The sequence below is a fragment of the Dicentrarchus labrax genome, unplaced genomic scaffold (assembly GCF_905237075.1).
Source record: "Dicentrarchus labrax unplaced genomic scaffold, dlabrax2021, whole genome shotgun sequence".
NCBI classification, from domain to species: domain Eukaryota; kingdom Metazoa; phylum Chordata; class Actinopteri; family Moronidae; genus Dicentrarchus; species Dicentrarchus labrax.
Genome location: NW_026136701.1, coordinates 17,492,676 through 17,515,198, shown reverse-complemented (window position 1 = coordinate 17,515,198; position 22,523 = coordinate 17,492,676). Strand labels below are relative to the sequence as shown.

Below are 22,523 nucleotides of genomic sequence, written 5' to 3'. Positions count from 1 at the left end.
GTTAAGTAAAGGAAAAAAGAAAAATTACTGGTGAGATATGGTTATGTAAAGGACAAAAAGAGGCATCTTTATACCTGATACCTGAAATATTTCATCATTGGCCTCATGCATGCAAGAGCAGCCCCACAAAGGATTCAACATCAGGGCACCACAAGTTCTGACATAAATATTGAAGAAAGGCTACATATTTCTATGACCAACTGAATTTCTATCTCGGATGAAGCAGTGTTTAGACTGTTGCACGTTGCCTGTGATCCGTGTTTGTGTTTTCTAACCTTGCTCATGTTAAAAGTCACAGATGAAATTCCCGTCAATCACCTATGAGGGTGTGGAGGGATTAGGAGTTTGTTTGACTTCAATGTCTCAAAATGGAGACAAGAGCCTCCTGGAATGCTTGAACCCTTGGAGTCCTTTGTTCAGTCTGAATGAGAGTGTCCAGAATGAGAAACACACACACAAAAAAAAGAAAACTTGAGCAATGCCTGAAGCAACATTCCTCTCAGGATGAACATTGAAGGTTTCTTTGAAATAGCTGCCAGGATAAAAAGCATCCTCTTCTATCCACATCAAAGAACAATGGAAGTTATCAGGGAAAAAAATGCCTTTGCTTTCATTATAACCTGTGAGAACAAGAGGCTGAGCAGGGCAGACTGGCACAGCCTCCTTCTTATCTAACTGAGGTTACAAGGGCCAGTTTGAATCCGTGCCAGCTCAGGCAGATGAAGAGCGAACAAGCGTGAGCTCGGTACATTCACAGATGCCTGGAATTTGCTGACTGTTGTGGTTTGAAATGGAAACTTCTCTCCAAAGCTGTAATATAAAGAATTTGCAGAACCATGTTAGGTAAGAGGAACATATATATATAACAGCCAGCTGGAGAGCTTGGAAAAGAGGACAGTTGCATTTTAATTGACCTATTTAATGATGTTACACCCAACCTGTGCCTTTTTTGTTCATGAAAACACCAATGTCCCCCCAATTCTAAAATTATAGTTTAAGTTTAAGTATAAAACCTCAAAATGTCCAAAGAAAAAGTCATTTTTTTTCTTTTAGAGGTCAGGTTGAGCGGGCTAAGACTTGGTGCTATGTTCTGGGGCACTTTGGCAAGGCAGAAGTTTACCAATATGGGAAATCTCCCTGCATATTCCTCCACATTGGAGCTGCTGCCAGCCCATAACTCAGATGAATAGTTTAACATTTGGTGAAATTAAATGTGTTTTTTTATAACATTGAACAATGGTCTTTGACTCATAGACGGCCATATTTGGGGTTTTTTCAGGCACTTCCGTATTATTAAATTTGGATATATCGGAACTTTCAGGGGGAAAAATCATGCAGATTAACTTTGTGCCTAAAATAAACTGATTTTTCTGCAAATTTTGAAAGAACTCAGTGCTTCCCACCGCTGTTTTGCCAAGAACTAACTCCCAATACAGCCACAATGTTATCTTTTACATTTCTGTTTGGGTATGGACTAAATAAAGACACAATGTGTTCATTAGTGACCTTAAGAGCATTGAACTTTGAACAGAGTCAGGCTAGCTGTTTCTCGCTGCTAACAGTCTTTATGCTCAATTAATCTAATCATGTTCTCATCTAACTCTTGGACAGAAAGCAAATATATAAACACATTTCCCAAAATTCATGTAACAGCCACAAGAATGAAACATTTACAGTCTGAAAAACAAGGTCCATATTTGGAGCATTTTCTTTCATCTTGCTGTCAAGTCATAGCAAGCATAAACCGGATTTACCTATTTTATAAGAGACGTTATGTAATTATCCATCATGGAGATTATCTCATCAGGGAGACAAGGCTTACCTTCTACCCACTTAACTCAGGCTACTTGATACTGTGTCCTACTGAAGTTAAATCACACCATGGTTTAGTTCTTGAAGATGACATTTCATGGGACATGGGATGGCAGTTGAATGAGAAAGGTGGGTGGGCAGGAAAGTGAAAAAAAAGTCCTTTTGTAATGCTAATATAAAAAAGAGAGAGAAAAATAGACAAAATGGGATTCAAATTCTGTGTGGCATCAAGATTGGCAACCGAGGATGGAAAGGCAGAATTACCTCCCCTGTGGTACGCAGTGTGAAACCACAGTGGGTCTGAGACGAGCTTGTTTTGGCTGTTTCGTGGGAGCAGGTCATATGCTGTTCGACACACGGGAATGTCTGTGAGGGCTGTGACGACATGATTGCAAACCCAGTTCATTACATCATTTCTATAAATGACTCTTCCTTTTCTTTGCGTCTCATTCACTGTAGGGGCCACTCATGAGTCGGTGCAACGGGTTCATCTGAATCTCTCACAGCTGATTCAACCTTATTTCCAGGCCAGCGCTCTGCTGCTGTTTTACATGAACGCTGTGAATCAGTGAAGCCCTTTCTGGAGAAAAGTGGGCACATATTGTTCATTTCTGTGGATGCTTTGTTGCCATTTGACAAATACTTTTTTTTTCTTGTGTAATGACCCTGAGCCTCATACAGTTTGACCTTTTAGCACCTGACATTTAAAGGGCATCTCAAGCTGAATCTCTCGCTTCCAAAAATTGCTGCACATAGTAATCGGACCCTGTGTTTCCCCTTCTATTTCAAAATCATTATCATTAGGTGACACAGAAAAACCTTCAAGCGAGCCACAGAAGGCCGTGGCTTGATTTACAGCTAGCGTTAGCTTAGTGCTTGGGGATGGTGTTTTTTCTAGCTACACAGTACACATTACATTGCAGAACATGACAAAACAAGCCTGACAACAATCTCCTCAGGGAGCACCCGTCCTCAAACACTTTCTTGGCATATCATGATTAGAGGGAAGAGAAAACCCTGCATGTGTTTTGCCCTTTTGTAATTCATTTCATGTTTATTGGAGGCTTGTTTTGGTTCTTCTCATGCTCTGCAGCTCACTGTGCACAGGACATTTTGTTCTCTAAGCTTTGATTCACACTTTCCCTGCAGTCACCACTAATTGTATAACTGCTTTAAGACCACGCTTGGGCTTATTTAATGTGACAGGATAGCAGCACACTCTGACATGTGTCGAACTGTGTAATTTAGGTGGCATTCAGATACTGCTGGAAAGTAACATTCACTCAAGTACAAGTTTGAGTAGTTTTAGTTGCAGTTATACTTTGCAGATTAAGATTTTACAAACATAACCTATGATCAGCTTTACAATGCACAACAACACAACAGTTTATATAAAGTATTTAAAATCAGATCCACCCCGACTAACCACAATGTTAAAATGTTTATTCAATAATAGTATACAATAAATAATAATATGACTCTGTATAAATGAGTACTTCTACTCTTGGTATAAGAGAATGTTGTTAATAATACTTTTGTACTTTTGTACTTATGTGAGATTTTGAATGCAGGGAAGTATTTCACACTGTGGTATTTTCTTCTACTTAAAGACCCTGCGTACTCGCACAGATGTTTTCACTTACTCAGGCCAATTAGACCTCTGCTCAGGTCAAAGGTGGACAAAAGCAATGTATAAAAGGACTTACATAAGGTCACCTAACTAAATTACCAATAAGAACATACAAACCATAAAAGTAGAAATTCTTTGAGTGAGAGAGATGTCAGTCGGTACACGCCCATATTAGTATGTGGGCGTGTCTGTGTGTAGGGTCTTTAAAGTCCAGTGTGTTTTCATTAGTGTATAATCACCTGAAAAAAGAATCGTGGTATCTTCATTACCTTAGAAGGAGCCTTTTATATCTACAGACACTGCATGTTCATTATATGTTTTGTATGCAGTGGTGGAAAGTACATGTACTCAAGTACTGTACTTAAGTACAATTTTGGGGTACTTGTATCTTACTAGAGTGTTTCCATCTTCTGCCACTTTACACTTCTACTCCACTTAATTTATTTGATAACTATAGTTAGTGGTTACTTGCAGATTCAGATTAAAAATACATAATATAACAAATAAATGTTGATGATGTAATATTATAGGATAAGGTAAAACTTTAAAGTGATGTGACTTTCATGATGCCATTTTGCACCATGAGTTCTTTTACTTTTGGTACTTTACGTATATTTTGATGCTAATACTTTTGTACTTGTACCTAAGTAAAATTGGACAAAAAAAGTACTTTTATTTGTAACAACATTACAACACTGTGGTGCTCAGGGTTGGGAGGGTAACTTTAAAAAATGTAGTCCGATACAATTTCTAATTACCTGCTAAAAAATGTAGTCCCTAACCTAATCCAAGTATCATAATATTAAAGTAACGTAACTTGATTACTAATTGATCCGCTACTTTTAGTTTACCTCAACACCAAATATGCAAATAAAAACAAGAGAAAAGAAATGTCAATAAGAAGTATTGATGCAGGTTTATTCACTAAGACAACAGAACAATATAACCTTAGAAACATTTTAGCATTAAAAAAAATTGTCTTCTGCAGAAAAACCTGCTAAATAATCAAATTTTTTACTAAATGTAACTGTAATCTGATTACATCTTTTTTTCCTGTAACTATAATGGATTACAATACACCTTTTTGCATCCCAATTAAATTACTACACATGTAAGTACCAAGCCTGATGGTGCAATAGTACTTATTCACCACTGCAGGTGTAGCTGTCAGACAAATGTAGTAGAAGTCAGCATAAAATCACATTAAATAGAAATACCACAGTACAGTACGTATAAATACCTAAAAACTGAACAGAAGCACAGCACTTGATGCACCTAATCGCCACTACTACTGTATGGAAACCCCTGTGCAGTGAGAAGAGATCCGACAGCGCCACCCAGTGGACTTAATCGGAACCGCGCTTCACCTCACCTGCAACACAAGAGACTGAAAAGCGCTTAAAAAAAACAATTAAGACGATTCAACAAGAGGAAAGTCTGACTGTAGCCTTGTCTGCTATTGTAATAAAGAACATTATATCTTTATTATAAACTGTTAAACTACAGAAACCAGCTTTAAGTGTGAAACCACCGACTCGGCTCTCTGTACTTCTTCTTCTCGTGTCGACGTAAACCTCGACAGAATCAGGAAGTCCGGGGAGTTTTTTTTTTTTTTTTGTTTGTTTCAGACAGAAAAAAACTTGAATGGACAGTGGATACGGCACCTTCTGACGACAAATAATGGAGAGCCACACCTGTTAACGCTCACGGTTAATTTATTAATGTCGTTTATTTCACTATTACTACCTTACTAACTTATTTTAGTCGTCGTTCGTTACCCGGAACACCTGGATTTTCACTTGGCGGGTGAGAGGGATGGATGTTCCTCATCTCACTGAAGATGAAATGGCAGAGATTAAAAAAGACGTGAGTACGATAATTCAGCCACAAACTCTCTCCCGAATAAAGATGAACGTTTTGGGGTAAAGTGTGTGGGAAAATACGAGATAGGTTTGTGGCTCTGCAGACCATTATTTGTGCCTTGTTTGGCGTTAAAGGCCTGTTAAAGGAGGAAATACCCCACCTTCCTATTTGCCCTCATCAGCACTCAGTCCTCTCTAGGGTTTGACAGTATGTTAAAGGCACAGTTTAGAGGTTAAGTGCACTTTTTCTTTTGTTATTACAAACAGGCTGCCTTATTAAAAGCACCACCAGAAGCTGAAACAGTGATAGACAACTCAGTGTTATGTAGAGACAGAGACAGGCCAGGTTATATAAGTGATTTCAGACCACCTGCTTTATGCTTATAGTGAATATAACCTACAGTAAGTCTTTTGTTTGAGTGATATCCTGCATATTCTAAAAGAGTTACCCCTCTTGACGCGTCACTTTTTTCTCCTTTTGCCTCTCCCACATGCTGGCTGTGGGGTTTTCCCAGGTGCTGACCAGACTGCGGCACTACCTCTGTGATAAGATCAGAGCCGAACGCCACCTCGACTACCTGCGCTCTCGCAGGATCCTCACACGAGATGACGCGGAGGAAATCAGCTGCAGGTCCACGCAGACCAAGAGGACAGCCATGTTGTTGGACATACTGGCCGAGAATCCCCGGGGCCTGGATGCCTTGACTGACTCCATAAGAGAGATGCGCTCGCAAAACTTCATCATCACCAAGATCACGGATGAGGTGCAGAAGGCCAAAAACGAGAAGCTCGAGTCCCTCAGAGGTTAGTAGGCCGAGGCACAGTGACATCTGTTGTGTATATCAAATCTATTATATCTTCTGGATGCTCTATTTCAACTTTCCTTTCCACCTTTTCCTCCTTTATCTGTCACTCCGCAGCAGGGGCTTCCAGTTCCTCATCTGACAGCAACCTCAGCTCTCCCAGCACAACTAGCGACCTCCCCTCAACGTTTTCAAACAACTCCACCCTCCTCTTCCACCCAGACGGAGAGCGAAGCCCCTCCACTTCGAATGTCGTAGGCTCACTCAGTCTGTCCTCATTACAGAAAGGTGCAGACTTGCCCTCTGGGGCTAGTGCTAGCATTGGTGTAGCATCCTCCACGACCTCCTCCAGCCTCCCGAGGCCCGGAGACCCAGGTGCTCCTCCGCTGCCGGATGAGGTAATGGTTGAATCCCCCTCCAACATAGACGGCGGAGCGCCGGGGTGCACCAGCAGCGGAGGGGACCCGAACTTCCAGCCGCTCCGGTCACGCTCCCTCACTCCAACGTCACACAGGAGCATCTTTTAATGCCACTTCTCAATAAGACAGTGCTCATGCAGTTAAAAGGGACGGACCAGCAGATTCCTCCTATACGAACATTGTTATTATTATATACTCTCATTGTTGTCTCGCACTCTTTTTGGTGTCGCTCTTGCCTTTGATTAGGCGGTCAGAGAGAAATTGATATACATGGGATATACTACTACTATAACAATCAGCTGTTTACAAGAGAAAATAGGGACAGTTTGTTACTTGGGCTTGGGGTGTAAGGTTTTAAATACTGGTGCCAATTAAACATAATGCCAACACAATACCTGAATTTTGTCTGCAAAACCCCCTTTTTTTATTAAATAGAAGAACCCACATGTCTCAGATGTTGAATATAAGCAGCTGTACAATAACTTCCTATATAAAAACCAGTTTAAAAGTAGCAAGAATTATGATATGAATCAGAAACTGTCTAATCAGTATTTAAGTAAAGAAGTATGCAAATTTGAGCAAGCGTTCGATGCCAGCTTTCGGTACAGTTTTCCGCACATGCTTCAAACACATTTCGGTGCATTGGGGTTTGATACCCATGTTGTGAGCTGGGAAAATCTGACTCATGCACTCCTACCTTGCTCTTCTTTCATCTAACATGTGATTTCCTGAAAAACCATAAAGCAGCTACAGTTTAGGTGCACTGAGAACGTTTTATACACTGGAATGACTACTTGAGCCTATAGTGTGTGTGTGTGTGTGTGTGTGTGTGTGTGTGTGTGTGTGTGTGTGTGTGTGTGTGTGTGTGTGTGAAGTCTGATCTCATAAGATGCTGCCTGTGACCTGCGGGATGTATCGCCAAAAAATAATGATTTCCGGTTTAATTCTATGCAGCATTAAGTCAACAAGAAGTTGCTTTACATTTTCGTCACTACACAAGTCTTGAATCACAACTTATTGGGAAATACAAACAATGTCCTGCTTGTTACTTCGTTCTCTGGTCATGTACAATCATCTGTTGCATACTAAAGGTTTTCTGTATGAATTCAACTCATGTTTTCTTTCTTTATTGGTGAGTACGTGGTGGTTTAAAAACAAATTTTGTGGTATTGTTATTAGATAGTTAGGACATATTACTAAGATCCTAAGATCCTCTACTAAGAAATCCTGTAACCTTTGACTAATTTGCTTTCTAGTCATAATATCTCTACTCTTGATTGCTCTTGCAACATAATATTCATGAAGTGAAATTCAGATGACATTTTTGACAGATTGCCGACGCGACAGTATCAGTGTATGTTCGTGCGGAGATCCTGTAACTGTGGAGCTCTATTTTGGTTTTGGAAAAACTGGAAAAGCTTAAAATGACGCAGAGGAGTGACAGTCATAGTGGTAAAGGCTGGTGAGGTGACTGCATCTGCAAACAGATCTTCATAGACAGCAGAGAAGCCCAGAGGGTTAGACAACATACTTTGTGGCAGGTAATTCATTTATCATTATTATTATTGTTATTGTCACATTTTCCTCACAATTTGTAGCTTTTACTCTAATATATGTAGATATATTCCAGCAAAGAGTTGTCAAAAATATATAATTACACTACAATAATATCTGCAATACAACTGCCTTTAACTTTACTGCTTGCTTTTTCTGCAAAGACTTTAAATTTAATAGTATGATATGTTAAGTAATTTGTTACATAAGTTGTTGAAGCCTACATTTGCTATATATAACTGCTCGCTGTTGCAGGCAGGTCTGCTTCAATAACCCTTTGGTGAGCTATAAATGGATAACTGATTCTTTTTGTAGTTTGTAGAGCGTTATAGCTAATTTTAGCGTCATTAACATGGACTACAAACTAACATTTTAGAGATTTTAGAGTGACACTGACAGAGACAGTGAGCACATGCAGGAGAACCAGTTTGATAAACATCAGAATGACTGGAATGGTTGTACTCTTACCTAATCTTCAGCACATTTCTGATGTGTGTTCTGAGAAACACAAAGCAGTCTCCTCAAAAATAGTCAGATTCGGTTCTGTACTTCAGTATAATGGAGGACTGCGAGCAGCTGTTGGCCGGGAGGTCAGAGGAGAGGAGGCTGAACGGCCACTGCAGATGGAGCACTCACATTCAGAGCCTGGAGTCAAAGGTGGTGGAGGACTTCAGACGGAGGCTCAAGTACTTCTTCATGAACCCCTGTGAAAAATACAGAGCCAGAGGTCGGAAACCATGGAAACTGATGCTACAAATCCTAAAAATCGCAATCATCACAATCCAGGTACTATACAGAATTATTTGGTTAGTTCTTGGCTAGATGTCTCTTGGTCTGAAATGTGTATGGGCGTTTTTCTTTCTGCTTCAGTTAGTCTCTTTTGGCCTGAGCAACGAAATGATGGTCACCTTCAAAGAAGAAAATCTGATGACATTCAGACACCTGTTTCTAAAAGGATACAAGGACCACCGGCTGGGAAGCTTTGCACTGTACACAAAAGCAGATGTGTATGATCACATCTACTACGTCATCAACAGGGTACTGACATTTGAGATTTAATTTCATCGCAAAAATTTATAATTTTATTGCATTAAAATATACATTTAACTCTTCTTTCCATATTCATTGTCTAGTACATCGATCTCCACAACCTGACAGTAGGTAACCTTGCATATGAGAGGGTTGATGGAAAGTACGCTCCTCTGTCTGTCTGTCAAGAGTTTTACAGAAACAGCACAATCGATCCTGGAAATGAGACCTTTGACATTGATCCACACATTGACAAAGGTAAAAAAAAAAACTATATAGAGACATAAACAGGTTTTATTTAAGTACCATAGCTACCTTGTGTTGCATACGTTTTAGTCTGATTTCATGTGGAAGATGTATTTATGGACGCTGATTCATGGCATGAATGGAAAATAATCACAATGTGGATTTACTTGTGACTCAGTTAAAAGAGGAAGCTCGTACTCTAATATGCAGAATAATTCATCTGCTGAACCATCCAATGACTAACTGATCTAACGTTGTTTATTGCCTGTATTTCCTCCTCACAGATTGTATTTCCATATATCCCATGCAGTCGTTTGACAACAGCAGTTTGGCGTCGCACTTGAACTTCTCTTTAGATTTCAAAAGGTGACTAAACTGAAAATACTGGTTTCATGCCAGGCAATAAAGAGTGCTTCCTGCTAATATATGTTTGTGTGTGCAGGCTGCTATCAGTGAGCATCAACCTAACCCTGAAAACCATCAATCTGCAGACTGTGCGCCACCACGAGCTACCAGACTGTTATGACTTCCATATAATGGTTGGTGACTACATCTGAATAGTGCAAGATGTGGGTGGCTTTGGGCTGATATGACTAGTTAACAAATGAAAACATACATGAATACATGAGTAATTTGTGTTTAACTTGCCCCTCACTAACTCTTTCTTTGATTTTTACAGATCATGTTTGACAACCGTGCACACAGTGGGAAGATAAAGGTTGATGTTGTGAATGATGTAATAATTTATGAATGCAGAGACTGGAATGTGGAAGGCACGTGTAAGTTTGAACCCAAACTCAATTTCATATACTTTCACATACTGTATATACCCAGACAAATATATACAGGTTATTGGTTCAAAGGCCAGCAAGGGGCACAATGACATTATTCTGTAAACAGTAAATGCAACAACAACAAAATGCTAACCTGAGATCTGTGACTGTTTTCCAGCTGATAAGAACGATTACCTCCTCTTGTCCTTTGATTCTCTGGTCATCCTCGCCTGCTTCACCTCTCTCATCCTCTGCATGCGATCTGTCATCAATGGCATTCAACTCCAGTTTGTAAGTTAACAAAATAAATGGATTATTACACTGACCACTGATGGATGTACAGGATTTTAGTACATTTTAGCTATACTTACAGTTAAGCCATTAGGTAATTCATTCAGGGGACTGTAGCTATATCGGACACTGAGGTCAATTTGAGGAGTTTACATTATACGGTTAATGGTGGGTGTTTTTAGAGGCTAATTCCAGTCATTTTAAACTCAATATATTTAAAATTGTTTCAGTTTTTCAGAGTTGGAAAAGCTTTAAACAGCATTCAGATATTTGTTTATTTATTTAAGGAGGGACAATGCATATGAATTAACATTTAGAAGGATTTATGTAATATATTTTTGATCTGATAAAATGTTTTTTGAGAGTTGTCACCTCATCATCAAATAAAAAGTACAAACTTCTCATAAGTAAATAAAGTGTTATATCATGTGGTAATTAAGCAACTGCCATGTGTAGAGATGAATCCTGGTTTGTTGCGTATCTGTTTTACAATATCTGAGTTTCTCTCATGCAGGAGTTCAACATATTCTTCCACACCTACTACAATAAAATTGTGACTTGGTCAGACCGCATGGAGTTTGTGAATGGCTGGTATATCCTCATTATTGTGAGTGACACACTGACCATCGCTGGGTCAGCTCTCAAAATTGGAATACAAACAAAGGTTTGTTTAGCACTAGCTATGAAATCTTATGTTTGCAGCATCATATAGGAAAATGAACTCATTTGATTTCTAGTTTATCTAATTGTACTTTCCTTCCTCTTGCAGTACCTAACGAACTATGATGTCTGCAGTATCTTGCTGGGAACAGCCACGATGCTTGTCTGGGTCAGCGTGATTCGTTACCTTGGCTTCTTCAAGAAATACAATGTAAGAGCTTCCATGACACTGCTTTTTGTTTTTGCCTAATGCATATACTTGTCAAACGTAGCTAATGCATATCCACGGGGAATTGAAAACCTTCACTCCTTTCTAGATATTAATCTTAACTCTAAGGGCGGCATTCCCAAATGTGATCCGATTCTGCTGCTGTGCGGCCATGATCTACCTCGGGTACTGTTTCTGTGGTTGGATTGTCCTTGGGCCTTACCACGACAAAGTATGGAAATTATAATTATAATCTATTTCTAAGTATCAGTGTGGCCTAATACATTCGCAGAGGCATGAATGAGCTCTGTTCTTTTGACACTGAAATATTAAAAGTTCTTTAAACTTTTTCGTCCAGTTCCGAACACTCGACAAGGTGACAGAGTGCCTCTTCTCCCTCATCAACGGGGACGACATGTACGCCACCTTCCTGAAGATGAGAGACAAGAGCTACATAGTGTGGCTTTTCAGCAGAGTTTACCTCTACTCCTTCATCTCCCTCTTCATCTACATGGTGCTCAGCCTGTTCATCGCTCTCATTACTGACACGTATGAGACCATCAAGGTCAGTCTGACTCACCTGAGACATATTCTTAGAGAGATGTTTTCAGGTCATCGTTTTTATTTATCCTTTGCGTGTTTTAATACTATAAAATGATTCTTGACCAGCATCACCAGCAAGACAAGGTGCCAGTGTCCCAGCTTCAGGCCTTCATAGCAGAGTGCAGGGACCAGCCTGAGTCTGGAAGTTACCAGACTGATGAAGAGTCAGCTTCCTGCTGCCTCTCTCCATGCTGCTGCTTTCGATGAAGTGAGAATATGTGGTTTTTACCACTGACAAGTGTGGACAATATGTGGCATATCACAAGACTGACAAAGAGTCCAGAGTGTCTGCACGGGGCATTTGATTATACTGATGCATGATGAGAAAAACTTCTTACTCAATTTACTTAGAAGTTATTTTTTACTTGACTTGCTGAACACTACTGAAGTAAAAGGCACATATTCACTATTGGAGACCAGTTAGTTATATGATCACCTGTGAAATAGCCTGATGGTAATAATTTGAATGCACTAAAAACCAATTCGTCCTCAGTTCAATGCTTTCAAAAGTTAATGTAGATTAAGATTTCTCAGAGATTACCTGATCAGGAGTTTTCTCCTAACTGCACAAACAGCATAACTTATGAGCACTATGAGTATCCTGAATGTACTATATAATGGTAAAAAGCTACTCAGTTAAATTAAAGTTCATTGTAAATGGTTGAAGTCCCCAAAAGGAAATATTTTTATCTTGTGCGCACAAGTTATTATCTTGTGTGCACAAGTTACTTTCTTATGAGCACAAGATAATTTACTATGAATTCATATGTATCTCTAACGGCTTAAGATGCACACAGCGGTCATATAATGGAGAGACCTCAGCTTTTTAAGTTTTATTTTCACCTCTGAATGTCATACCATGAAATTCTTGCTGCTCTTGCTGAAATCTGAATGTCTGCCAGATTCTGTTTAGAGGGGCATGGACGCTTTGGTAAAACGGGCGAATAACAGAAAGCTGTCTTTCTCAACTATCTTATCAACCAGCTCACCCACCAATAACATAGAAAATTGACTGCTTAAATAAAGCAAACATATGCCTTTAAACCCTATAAACCCCAAGATAATAACTTGTGCACACAAGATACAAATATTTGCTTTTGGGGACTTTAGGGGCTCTATAGATTTTCATCTCTTCTAGTGTTCTAGTGCCGAGGGGTTTGTCCAAGGTTTCTGCCTCTTAAAAGGAAGTTTTTCCTTGCCCCCGTCGCCAAGTGCTTGCTCATGGTGGGAACTGTTGGGTCTCTGTAAATAATGTTATAAAGAGTTCGGTCTAGACCTGCTCTATTTGAAAGGTGTCCTGAAATAACTTCTGTTATGAATTGCCACTACACAAATAAAATAAAATTGAATTGAACTATATATGAATTATATAGACTGTGTCAGTGTATTTACTTTGTGTATTTTTGTACTGCTTCTGTGTATTGTTTTTGCACCAAATTAATTAAATATTTTGCCAATTAAGTTGATTGCTGACTCAATCTGATCATATTCTTATATACTAACTATAAGCTATTTGTCTTCAGTACAACACAATAGTTTCACTTGCAACTATAAAAGAATAAAATAAAATGTATCCTACAGTGTTTCAAAAAGTTATATATATATGTGTGTGTGTGTGTGTGTGTGTGTGTGTGTGTGTGTGGAACATCTATGTCTCCATAAATCCCTCCATAATAACCAGTAAAATACATGTTAGTTCATAATGCAAATAAATATTGTATTGTGTGAGATGCCACTTTACCTGCTGCTGCTGCCATTGCAGTGCTTTATGACACCTGACAGCGTTTTATCATTTGCATAATCGTCCACTTGCACTGGTTCATATCCAATGCACGGCTCAGATACTGGTTGCCTAACAACGCTGCCTCCAATAACAGGGACGTTTGGTTTGAAGCTACTGGAGCGATAGACTTTAAAAAAACACAATCAGCAGCAGCAGCAGCAGCAGACTGAGTCTACCTTACTGTCCGGACATCTCTGCTTGACTGAGTTCACATCATAAACAGGTAAGGTTGTTGTTGTTGTTGTTGTTTTTTTTTGCTTGTTTTGCTGCCGACAAGGTGGTGACTGAACTCTGGCAGTTTCTGGTGTTGTTAGACGAAGGAGTGTTTTGCCAACATCACCGAACTTGGCAGCTATCGGATCGAGTTGACCCTATTTCACACCGCAGCCGGGAGTTATGTTTAATTTAGCATAAAGCTACATCCAGGTTAGCAAAACAGTGCGAAATATCGCCTCGATATCAGGTAGTATGTGTTTATAACTTCAGATTTAACGTCGTATTCATCAAATTAATCTTACAAATAGGGGATATAATGCTAAAGTGTACTACTTTAATGCTAAAGTTGGTGAATTATTTCACTTATAATCCTGTATTAAGAACATTGCTCTGGCCAACAGGGGGTTAGCAAACAAGCTAACGTTAGCTAACTTGTAACGCAGCTACGTCAACAGTAACTCTTAATGTATGACACCTTTTTAAATTATATTATACAAGGTAAAGCTACTAAATGTAGCCGAAGCACACTTGGCTTTATCTCCCCCTCAGCCTGTGTAACTTCAGATAAAAGTTGTCTGTGTGTGTGTGTGTGTGTGTGTGTGTGTGTGTGTGTGCTTTCTGGTGATAACAACACTGGAGAGAGTTTGCTGGGATGTGCATTGACATGGCAGGAAAGCAGGCACTTCTGTTGACTGGTAGTTATGTCCTCACCAAGTTTTTACTGTTGCATTACTGAACATGACTGCAACGTTTTCCCCTTTTGTTCAATAAACACAATGTGCATGACAACCCCCCCCCCCTCCCCTCCCCTCCTGTATAGCTGTGGGAGTGGCAGGAGATGATATCTGGTTCGGCTTGTTTCACCAGAGCATGTCAAGATGATAATAATATTGTCCTGAAGGCAAAGAAGTCAAAAATACACATCCTCTCTCTCAGATTTAGCCTCTCTGAAATGGGTCTCTCTCATTTTTATTTTTTTTTTATCTGCGTAAATCTTTTGGTTTCAGGCTGAGATCATCTTACTACCCTGCGATTTAGTTGCCAGTGGCCAATCGGAGAGCCCTCTTAAACCCCAATCTACGTAACCCCCAGTGACAGTTAATCCTGTGTGGGTGAAGCAGCCGCCCAGATTATCCATTGCTGGTCTATCTCATTGCTTGATGCTCCATTGCAGGGCTCAGTTCCAGTGGGAGGCTCTGATCCACCGCCTGACTGTTAATCCACCTCCCGGGTTGATAACTCATGACCTCGTGTCCTCGTGTCCTGATGTGTCGGTGAAATGGGAGAGTGGTGGACAACTGTGCCAATAGGGACATCTATGGGTAAATCTCTCTGCTAATAGGGTGTATTAGGTAGAATATTTCAAGAATAGAAATAATCAGCTAGGCTTTTTTTGGTATCTCTTAGAGGTGACCCATATTTTTGTTCTCATTTTAGAGCAGCAACCTAATTCAAGCTTCTCAGTATGAGAAAGTATAGTAGATGTTAATACCTACAATTGCTATAATTTCCATCTTTCTTTTTTCTGTATTCAGGAAACTATGACATCTCCAGCATATCACATGTGACAATGTCCCCCTTGAGACAGAACAACCTTGTGTCAATGTACTCATCTTTGCCCCTGTCCAAAAGCTCCTACAATGTGATAAGTGCCTTTTGCACAGAGGATAATATACCTCAGTGCATTTCATACATGAATCAGGTAAGGAAATGACCTGGTTTAGTTACTGTGTTTTATAAAAATAAAAAACTATCAATCCAGTTGCTGTTTTATTTGTACTTGACATTTTTCATTTCTGTCAAGCTCATTTAGTACGACACTGACATATGCCCTCTTTCTTTCACAGGAGCTCGCCTCACTGGGCCTCTCTTCCACATGTATCGAGGCCAGCTCACCAGGGGGAGCTGGCCTGAGCACAGTGCCAGCTCTGAATGCCATGTACGAGTTGCTCCAGATTCATCGACGCAATATGGGCACTTTAGAGGAGCTCGAGAAAGAACAGCTGAAGAAGTCCAGCTCCATGGAACACATGCAGATGAACAATTCCAGACTCAAGGCATGTATAATCTGTGTGTCTGTAAGGTGCAGCAGTAAATTGGCAACCCCTAGAGGGCAGACAAGAAAAGAAGAAGAGTGCTGTATACAACTATTTCTATACAAAGAGATGATGTGACTACTGTACTACAGAAACCAATCAAGGACAAACCTTGCAGAGTATGGAACCCGTAAGTCTGTAGTTGTCTCTGCTTGCTAGACTAACCTACCAATGAAGAAGCCCATTCTATTTGAATCGCAATAAGTGTCGAGGTAGGAGAGGTGCAGTGCCGATAGTGTTGTGAGGTGTGTTTACAGTCTTTCTTCATTAAATCCTCAGATAGCACATACCAATTTTAGAATGGGATTTTGCTCAGGAATCCACTCTTCATGCTTTAACACTGAACGGATTGCTTGAGCAAAACATTGCCATCTCACTGTGCTCATAATAAGAGACATGTGTTTCCTTGCAGGATCAGTTGGAACTGTCCATAAGGGAAAAATCGGGTCTACATGAGACGGAGAGGCAGCTGCAACTCAAAATTAAGACTTTGCAGAGCTGCTTGAAAACAGAAAAAGAGGAGGTATAATTTTGATTTATGTTTTTATGAGCGACACTCATGTCCTCGATTTTCTACAACTACATATGTGTGTGTGCGCATGAGCCTGCAAAAGTCATTATTCAACCATCGTGGACAGGTTCAGAAGCTCCAGAGCATCATTTCCAGCCGTGCCTCTCAGTACAGTCATGATGCAAAGAGAAAAGAGAGAGAAACTGCAAAGCTCAAGGAGCGCCTCGGCCAGCTACTGGTTGACAGAAAGGATAAAAAACTAGGTAAATATGCAAGTCTTCAGCAAAAAATCATATATACATTACTCATTATTCCGGGAACTTTAGAACAATATAATTACATTTTTGCCTTCTATTTCTCCCAACTAGCAATTGATGTACTGAATTGCTTGGGGAGGTCAGATGGAAAAAGGAGCCACTGGAAGACTGCAAAAGCGACAGCCAGGTGTGAAAGCTATCTCGTCACTTGCTGACCGTATTAATAGACTGTGCAATCATCAGTCTGATAACTGTATTTGTAAATTGCTCTCTGCAGCCACGAGGGTGAGATGTATAAGTCCTTGCTCAGTGACTATGAGGCGAGTCAGAGGGCCTTGATGCTGGAGAACGCTGAGCTTAAGAAAGTCCTCCAGCAGATGAAGAAGGAGATGATGCACATCCTGAGTCCACGCCAGCTTTCTACCAGAGGAGCCACTGCTGATGACAGTCAGGACCAGGTATTTTCTCATGGTACTAATGCATGTTAAAGAAACTTGGTAAATGGGTTGATGTGTTTGTTTTTTTTAGACCTCAGAGTCTTGCCTATTTTATCATCAGTAAAGATGAGCAGAAAAAGCAGTTTATGAATTAAAATGTGAGCATGTTGGAAAGAGATGCTTGAAAAGTTATCCTGTCTGTTTCTGCTGTTTTTGTTCAGGCTGATTCCGATGGGGAGGAGAAGGCAGGCAACTCCAGCAGGGAAACTCTGGACCAATCCTGTGAGCATGCCAGGGAGCAACTCACCAACAGCATCCGCCAACAGTGGAGAAAACTGAGAAACCACATGGAGAAGTTGGACAGTCAGGGTACATGCAATACTGTAACATACATGGGGGGACGACGGGGCTAGTTCTACAAACGTAAAAAAAGACGTGTAGCTGCTCCTTGAAGCATTTACAGACTTGCAGTATGCATGGAAGGAACCTGAGGTAATCAACTGATGTATTTGTTTGCCAAGCCTCGCAAGTGCAGAATCAGCTGGAGTCCAACAAGGAGGTGATACCAAGGGAGACTCACGAGGATGAGATGGAGAGGATGAGGCATGAAGTGCAGCAGTGCAAAGAGTTCATTCACGCACAGCAGCAACTCCTTCAGGTCAGTTTCTGCTTGTAATGGCAGAGATACCAGTATATGCTGGTTAAATATTTGTTAGCAATTTTTTATCAATACAAGAGGTTTGTGCAAATTAATGAATGAAATCGCTTTTCAGATAAATAAGCGTTTGTCTTGTGTACATTATTGAATGTCATTTTGAAATTCTAATGGATTATATGGTCTAAAATGATAAGTGTCTGTTTGTGCCTATGCAGCAACAACTCAACACATCATTTGATGATGAGACAGCAGCTCTTCTTAATGACTGCTACACACTGGAGGAGAAGGAGCGTCTCAAAGAGGAATGGAGGCTCTTTGAGGAACAGAAGAGAAACTTTGAGAGGGAGAGAAAGAACTTCACAGAGGCTGCTATTCGCCTGGGGAGAGAGGTACTAAAGCCTCCAGATGTGGTGCCACAGTTTTATTTAACATATGTTAAGGGTGTTGTAATTGCATTGCATTCCTCTTGATCTTTTTGTTTTCCACAGAAAAAGGCCTTTCAGGAGGATCGTGCTTCTTGGCTAAAGAATCAATTTTTGAACATGACTCCCTTTACAGACCGTAGGAGATGTTCCTCGTCAGATGGTCAAAGTGCCTTATCAATCAGTAAGTTTGTTTTTAAATTTAAGAAAAAATGCCTCTAAATGTCTTCCTCAAAAACAGGACTTTTCAGTTGTAATGGGTACTGAGCATAACTTAAATGATGACAATGCACTTCAGAGTAGTGGTTCCCAACCTTTTACTTAAAGGACCCCTTTTTTTCCCTATCATTTAGTAAACTGATGACCCCTGTAATGACATATCTTATGGATATTTCATATTCTATTCAAAACTGTACAATGAACACAATAACTGCATATAAGTATAAGTGAAACGAGTGATTTGGATGAATTCTGAGCAGATTATTTACTGTTTAGGGAACCTTTCTACAGTTCTGTCTGTATTAAGTATTTTTTTTTTTTTTCGTCTTTAACAATCATACAGACTTAACAGGATGTTTTTGACAAATTCAGTGTTATTTGTCCGTGACGTTTGGCCATTGGTTTATCTGACAATTTACTTTAGATTCACAGAAGTGAACCAAATGCTGAGATACAGGCCTACTGTGTATTTTTAAACTTTTCTTACACCCCCTATTTTTTTTTAATTTTATGAATGCTGCATGTAAACACCAGTTACAGTACAGGAAAATATTTTAAATTTACTTTGATTTGAATATCCCCCGCATTTCAGGAAGTGAGCCAGAGATGAGGATATCTTCCACAAACGCTCAGCTGGCCAAATCGTCAACCTACGCTACGTTCTCCACTCCTAAACCTACGCAAAGTGCTGCTGTGCCATCCACAACTGAACTGTACCGCACACTCCGACTCATACCAGACGGCAGGTACTATTCAGTCACTTACTATCATGGATTTGTGTTACGTAGGCATATTTGCAGTGCTGGGATTTAATTTGTGCTATTTTACTAATGTTTTGTTAGGATCAGACTCTGGTAGTGTTGGTGCCATGTCATACTGATTTTAATCCTTTTTTATTTTTTTTTCTCATTTTAGTTCCTCCAGACATTCAAATCGAGGATGCTGGCAAGAGTCCAGCACCATTGAAGATGCAGACACACGCTTCAAGTCAAGAAGTAGAGTTCGTTGTGGAGACTTGAGTATCTTCTCTTTGGGTGAAGATGAGAACAGCCTCACTTGAAGAACTTCCAGTGCCTTATTTGTGTGATTTTTGCTGTGGACTTTATCATCCATTCGTGGCTGCATTACATCACCACTGATACACACACTACTACACTTTTAAAAAAAAAAATGTTTATGTTGCTTTAAGGATCATTCACCAAAGCTGATCAAACATAAAAGCACTTTAATGATTCTGCCATGGTTCATTTCTTTTTTTGTACAATCAATACTGACAAATCAGATTGTAAGCTATATTCAAGGGAAGGTATCTACCAAGTATTGATTTGGACATATTGGAGTTGGAGAAATCTTTTTTTTTTTTTTTTTTTTTTTTATAGATTATATTAAATGCTTAAGTTTTAGTTAAAACTTGTTCATGTTTACATATTTTAAATAAATTATGAGGTATGATTTTAACAGACGCATATTGACAATAGATTGATAATGATCTACTCTGTTGGTGTAAACAACACAATAAAGATATTTTTAATTTTAAAAATGTTCATATTCTGTCTTATAATTAATGGCGCCCACTGGTGTGTTCAAATGGGAGTTGCAGTCAGAAGAAGTGTGAACAACCGGAATCCGGATGTCATCATCTTTGCTTTTGTCTCAGCATCCAGCCCAGGATCCCACCCACCAACTCAGTCTATTTTTTTTTTTCAGACAAAAAACCATACACACACCGAGAATGTCGGGCTCTAATCTTGTGGCCATGAAAAAAGTCGTACAGCAGCTCCGTTTCGAGGCGAGCATAAACAGAGTGAAGGTAAAGTTATTTGCTTTATTGTGTTGTGTGTGTGTTTTTTTTTAATTTTTTTTCTTTCTCCTCGGAGAAGTGAGGGGGAGGGAGAGGAAATCTCAACCCGCTAACAACGCTAGCTGGTGCCAGGAGCTAGCAGCGTTAGCCGCTAGTCAACAGGCATTAGCAGGGCGTTGCTTTGGTCGAAGGGGAAGTATTTAAAACAGCGGATTTAAGTCCGAGAAACTCTTGAGATTAACCTCCTAAAATGTTAATGTCGAGACCTTTATTCTATTTTTCTTTTTTTTTTTTTTGCTAACGGCAGCTAGCATCTAACCTAGAGACTCGGGTTGTAACCTAACTTAACCTAAAAGTAAAACTGGACCTACTTTATGTGCTCAATACATGATATAATATTTTTCTACATTGATTTCTTATTTTAGTTTCTAAAACTTGGAGAATTCATTGACTATATAAAATGAATCAATAATGTGGATGTAACCTACTCAAGAAATCCAGAGGGTCCTCTTAATGGAGTTCAGCAGCACTTTGTGTAATACACTCTCATTTGAGAAGCACAATTATATAAACATACAATATATTATATCTCCTCATTGTTTCGGTTCCTTGTAAATGAAGCTAGCTATTTAGTAATTCCCATATAATTGGGGGGGGGGTTTAAGGGTTTAAAAAAAGATTAGCCCAAATGGGAGAAGCAGAGGCCAATATCCTGACTTTTAATCTCTGGTGTGGGTCAAGCTTAAAAAATACTGGATTTTTAAATTCCCCTAATGCAGTTCAGTTCAGTCTTTCCTGGTCTAATCATGGTTATATTTCCATACTTTTAAAAAAAATCTCACTCCAGAGTCACAGGGGACAGTATACAGCAGTTGTTTTTTCAGTGAGTAGTACTCGTGATGAGTAAACTGTGGAAAAATGGAGTGACCTTGTTGTGTTTTTACATTTTTGTTCCCCTTTTGTCCCCCCAGGTCTCCCAGGCAGCGGCGGACCTTCAGCAGTTTTGCCTGCAGAATGCCTTGCAGGACCCTCTGCTCACCGGTGTGTCCTCCAGCACCAACCCTTTCAGGCCGCAGAAAGTCTGCTCCTTCTTGTGAAACCACTGTATTCATTGGTCAGTCTTGGTGTTTTTATCGTCCACACATTTTTAAGATTTTGCTCTGTATACTGTTGAGAAATCACATATAACTGTACTAATATAGCTGAAATGTAGTAATAATAATAACAATTTACACCCCTGGGCTATTGTTCACTCATATCATCCTGAAAAAAGTTGAAACCTAGAAAATATCTTTACAAAAACAAACCTACTTCATTTCATTCAAATCAAATCCTCCGCCTTAATGTCTTTTTGTGGTTTTTAATTTTCTCGTTCTGCAGGCCTTCATTTGATGCTACAGGGAAAAGTTGACCTCAACACTGCTCCTCATGCCAAGCCATTATACTGCCACGGGATCTCGAGTGTAGAACACATTGGAATCATGTCAGGAAGATGACCATCTATTTTCAGCCACAGTAGAAGAAAGGAGACAGGTTTATTTTTCATGGCACAGTATGATTTTCAAGTAAATTATTGTGCCTTTTCTATTGTTCTATTTTAGTCATCACTGTTCTTGACTTTTTTGTATTTAATGAATAAAAACATTCTTTACTACTCCAATGCTTTATTGATTGGCTTTTTTTTTTTTTTTTTTGCAACTCGGCAAATTATTTGAGAGCACATAACTGCTTGTAAAAAAAATCAACGGACAGATCGCTGTCAGAAGTATTTTAATGCATTCTAGAGATAATTATAGAAGCAGCTGATGTTTAGATCATGACATGGAAGAAATTAAGAGGATAGCTCTGAGGTCATTGTATTTCCTTTGTTTTGTATTTCAATACAGAGGTTTTTTTTAAAAAGCAGCGAAAACTATTTTTGGGCCTACTAATTTGTTTGATCGACTGGAAGGCGGCCAGTGTACTAAATACCAGAAAAAATGTATTACATTAATGATGTTGTTATGGATTATGGGTAGTGAAGGAGAACGTGTTTTCTTGCAGTCTTGCATTATCAGGAAAATAGTAAAAGTGATAAGAAAGTGAGATGAAATAAACTGCTTTGAATAAAGGTCTAATTGGAAAAGCACAAATTGAAAACCAAAACTTAAAACAACTTAAATAAACTAAAAAATAAACCATGAAACAAATATAGTTGAAATGTAATAATGAATATTGTTGAGACCCCTGGGCT

The 22,523-nt window shown here is 39.4% G+C and overlaps 4 protein-coding genes across 5 annotated transcripts; all 4 read left to right on the top strand.

Annotated features, from left to right (window-relative positions):
- Window positions 1–4,844: 4,844 nt before the first annotated feature.
- Window positions 4,845–7,636, top strand: bcl10 (BCL10 immune signaling adaptor). Of its 2 annotated transcripts, none has more exons than XM_051419584.1 (3): window positions 4,845–5,308; window positions 5,820–6,108; window positions 6,228–7,636. In XM_051419584.1, exons 1-3 carry the CDS (start codon window positions 5,258–5,260, stop codon window positions 6,632–6,634), a joined length of 747 nt encoding a protein of 248 aa, XP_051275544.1. In that variant the 5' UTR covers window positions 4,845–5,257; the 3' UTR covers window positions 6,635–7,636. The 2 variants fall into 2 exon arrangements, with proteins under 2 accessions (XP_051275544.1, XP_051275459.1); XM_051419499.1 differs by having other exon boundaries at window positions 4,856–5,308; window positions 6,225–7,636.
- A 1,002-nt stretch (window positions 7,637–8,638) lies between these two features.
- Window positions 8,639–13,258, top strand: mcoln3a (mucolipin TRP cation channel 3a). Its single transcript, XM_051419168.1, has 12 exons — window positions 8,639–8,866; window positions 8,951–9,118; window positions 9,214–9,367; window positions 9,640–9,721; window positions 9,798–9,894; window positions 10,035–10,134; window positions 10,307–10,419; window positions 10,934–11,083; window positions 11,189–11,290; window positions 11,397–11,519; window positions 11,646–11,852; window positions 11,957–13,258. Exons 1-12 carry the CDS (start codon window positions 8,639–8,641, stop codon window positions 12,095–12,097), a joined length of 1,665 nt encoding a protein of 554 aa, XP_051275128.1. The 3' UTR covers window positions 12,098–13,258.
- A 472-nt stretch (window positions 13,259–13,730) lies between these two features.
- On the top strand, window positions 13,731–20,029 carry ssx2ipa (synovial sarcoma, X breakpoint 2 interacting protein a). Its single transcript, XM_051418787.1, has 14 exons — window positions 13,731–13,896; window positions 15,064–15,211; window positions 15,425–15,591; window positions 15,737–15,946; window positions 16,398–16,508; window positions 16,624–16,759; window positions 16,865–16,940; window positions 17,031–17,211; window positions 17,412–17,559; window positions 17,712–17,848; window positions 18,064–18,237; window positions 18,337–18,454; window positions 19,082–19,235; window positions 19,405–20,029. The coding sequence occupies exons 2-14, from the start codon at window positions 15,169–15,171 to the stop codon at window positions 19,547–19,549; spliced, it is 1,800 nt and encodes a 599-aa protein (XP_051274747.1). The 5' UTR covers window positions 13,731–13,896; window positions 15,064–15,168; the 3' UTR covers window positions 19,550–20,029.
- Window positions 20,030–20,130: 101 nt separating this feature from the next.
- Window positions 20,131–21,950, top strand: gng5 (guanine nucleotide binding protein (G protein), gamma 5). The gene is made up of 3 exons (XM_051419715.1): window positions 20,131–20,299; window positions 21,262–21,404; window positions 21,671–21,950. Exons 1-2 carry the CDS (start codon window positions 20,222–20,224, stop codon window positions 21,385–21,387), a joined length of 204 nt encoding a protein of 67 aa, XP_051275675.1. The 5' UTR covers window positions 20,131–20,221; the 3' UTR covers window positions 21,388–21,404; window positions 21,671–21,950.
- Window positions 21,951–22,523: the final 573 nt, after the last annotated feature.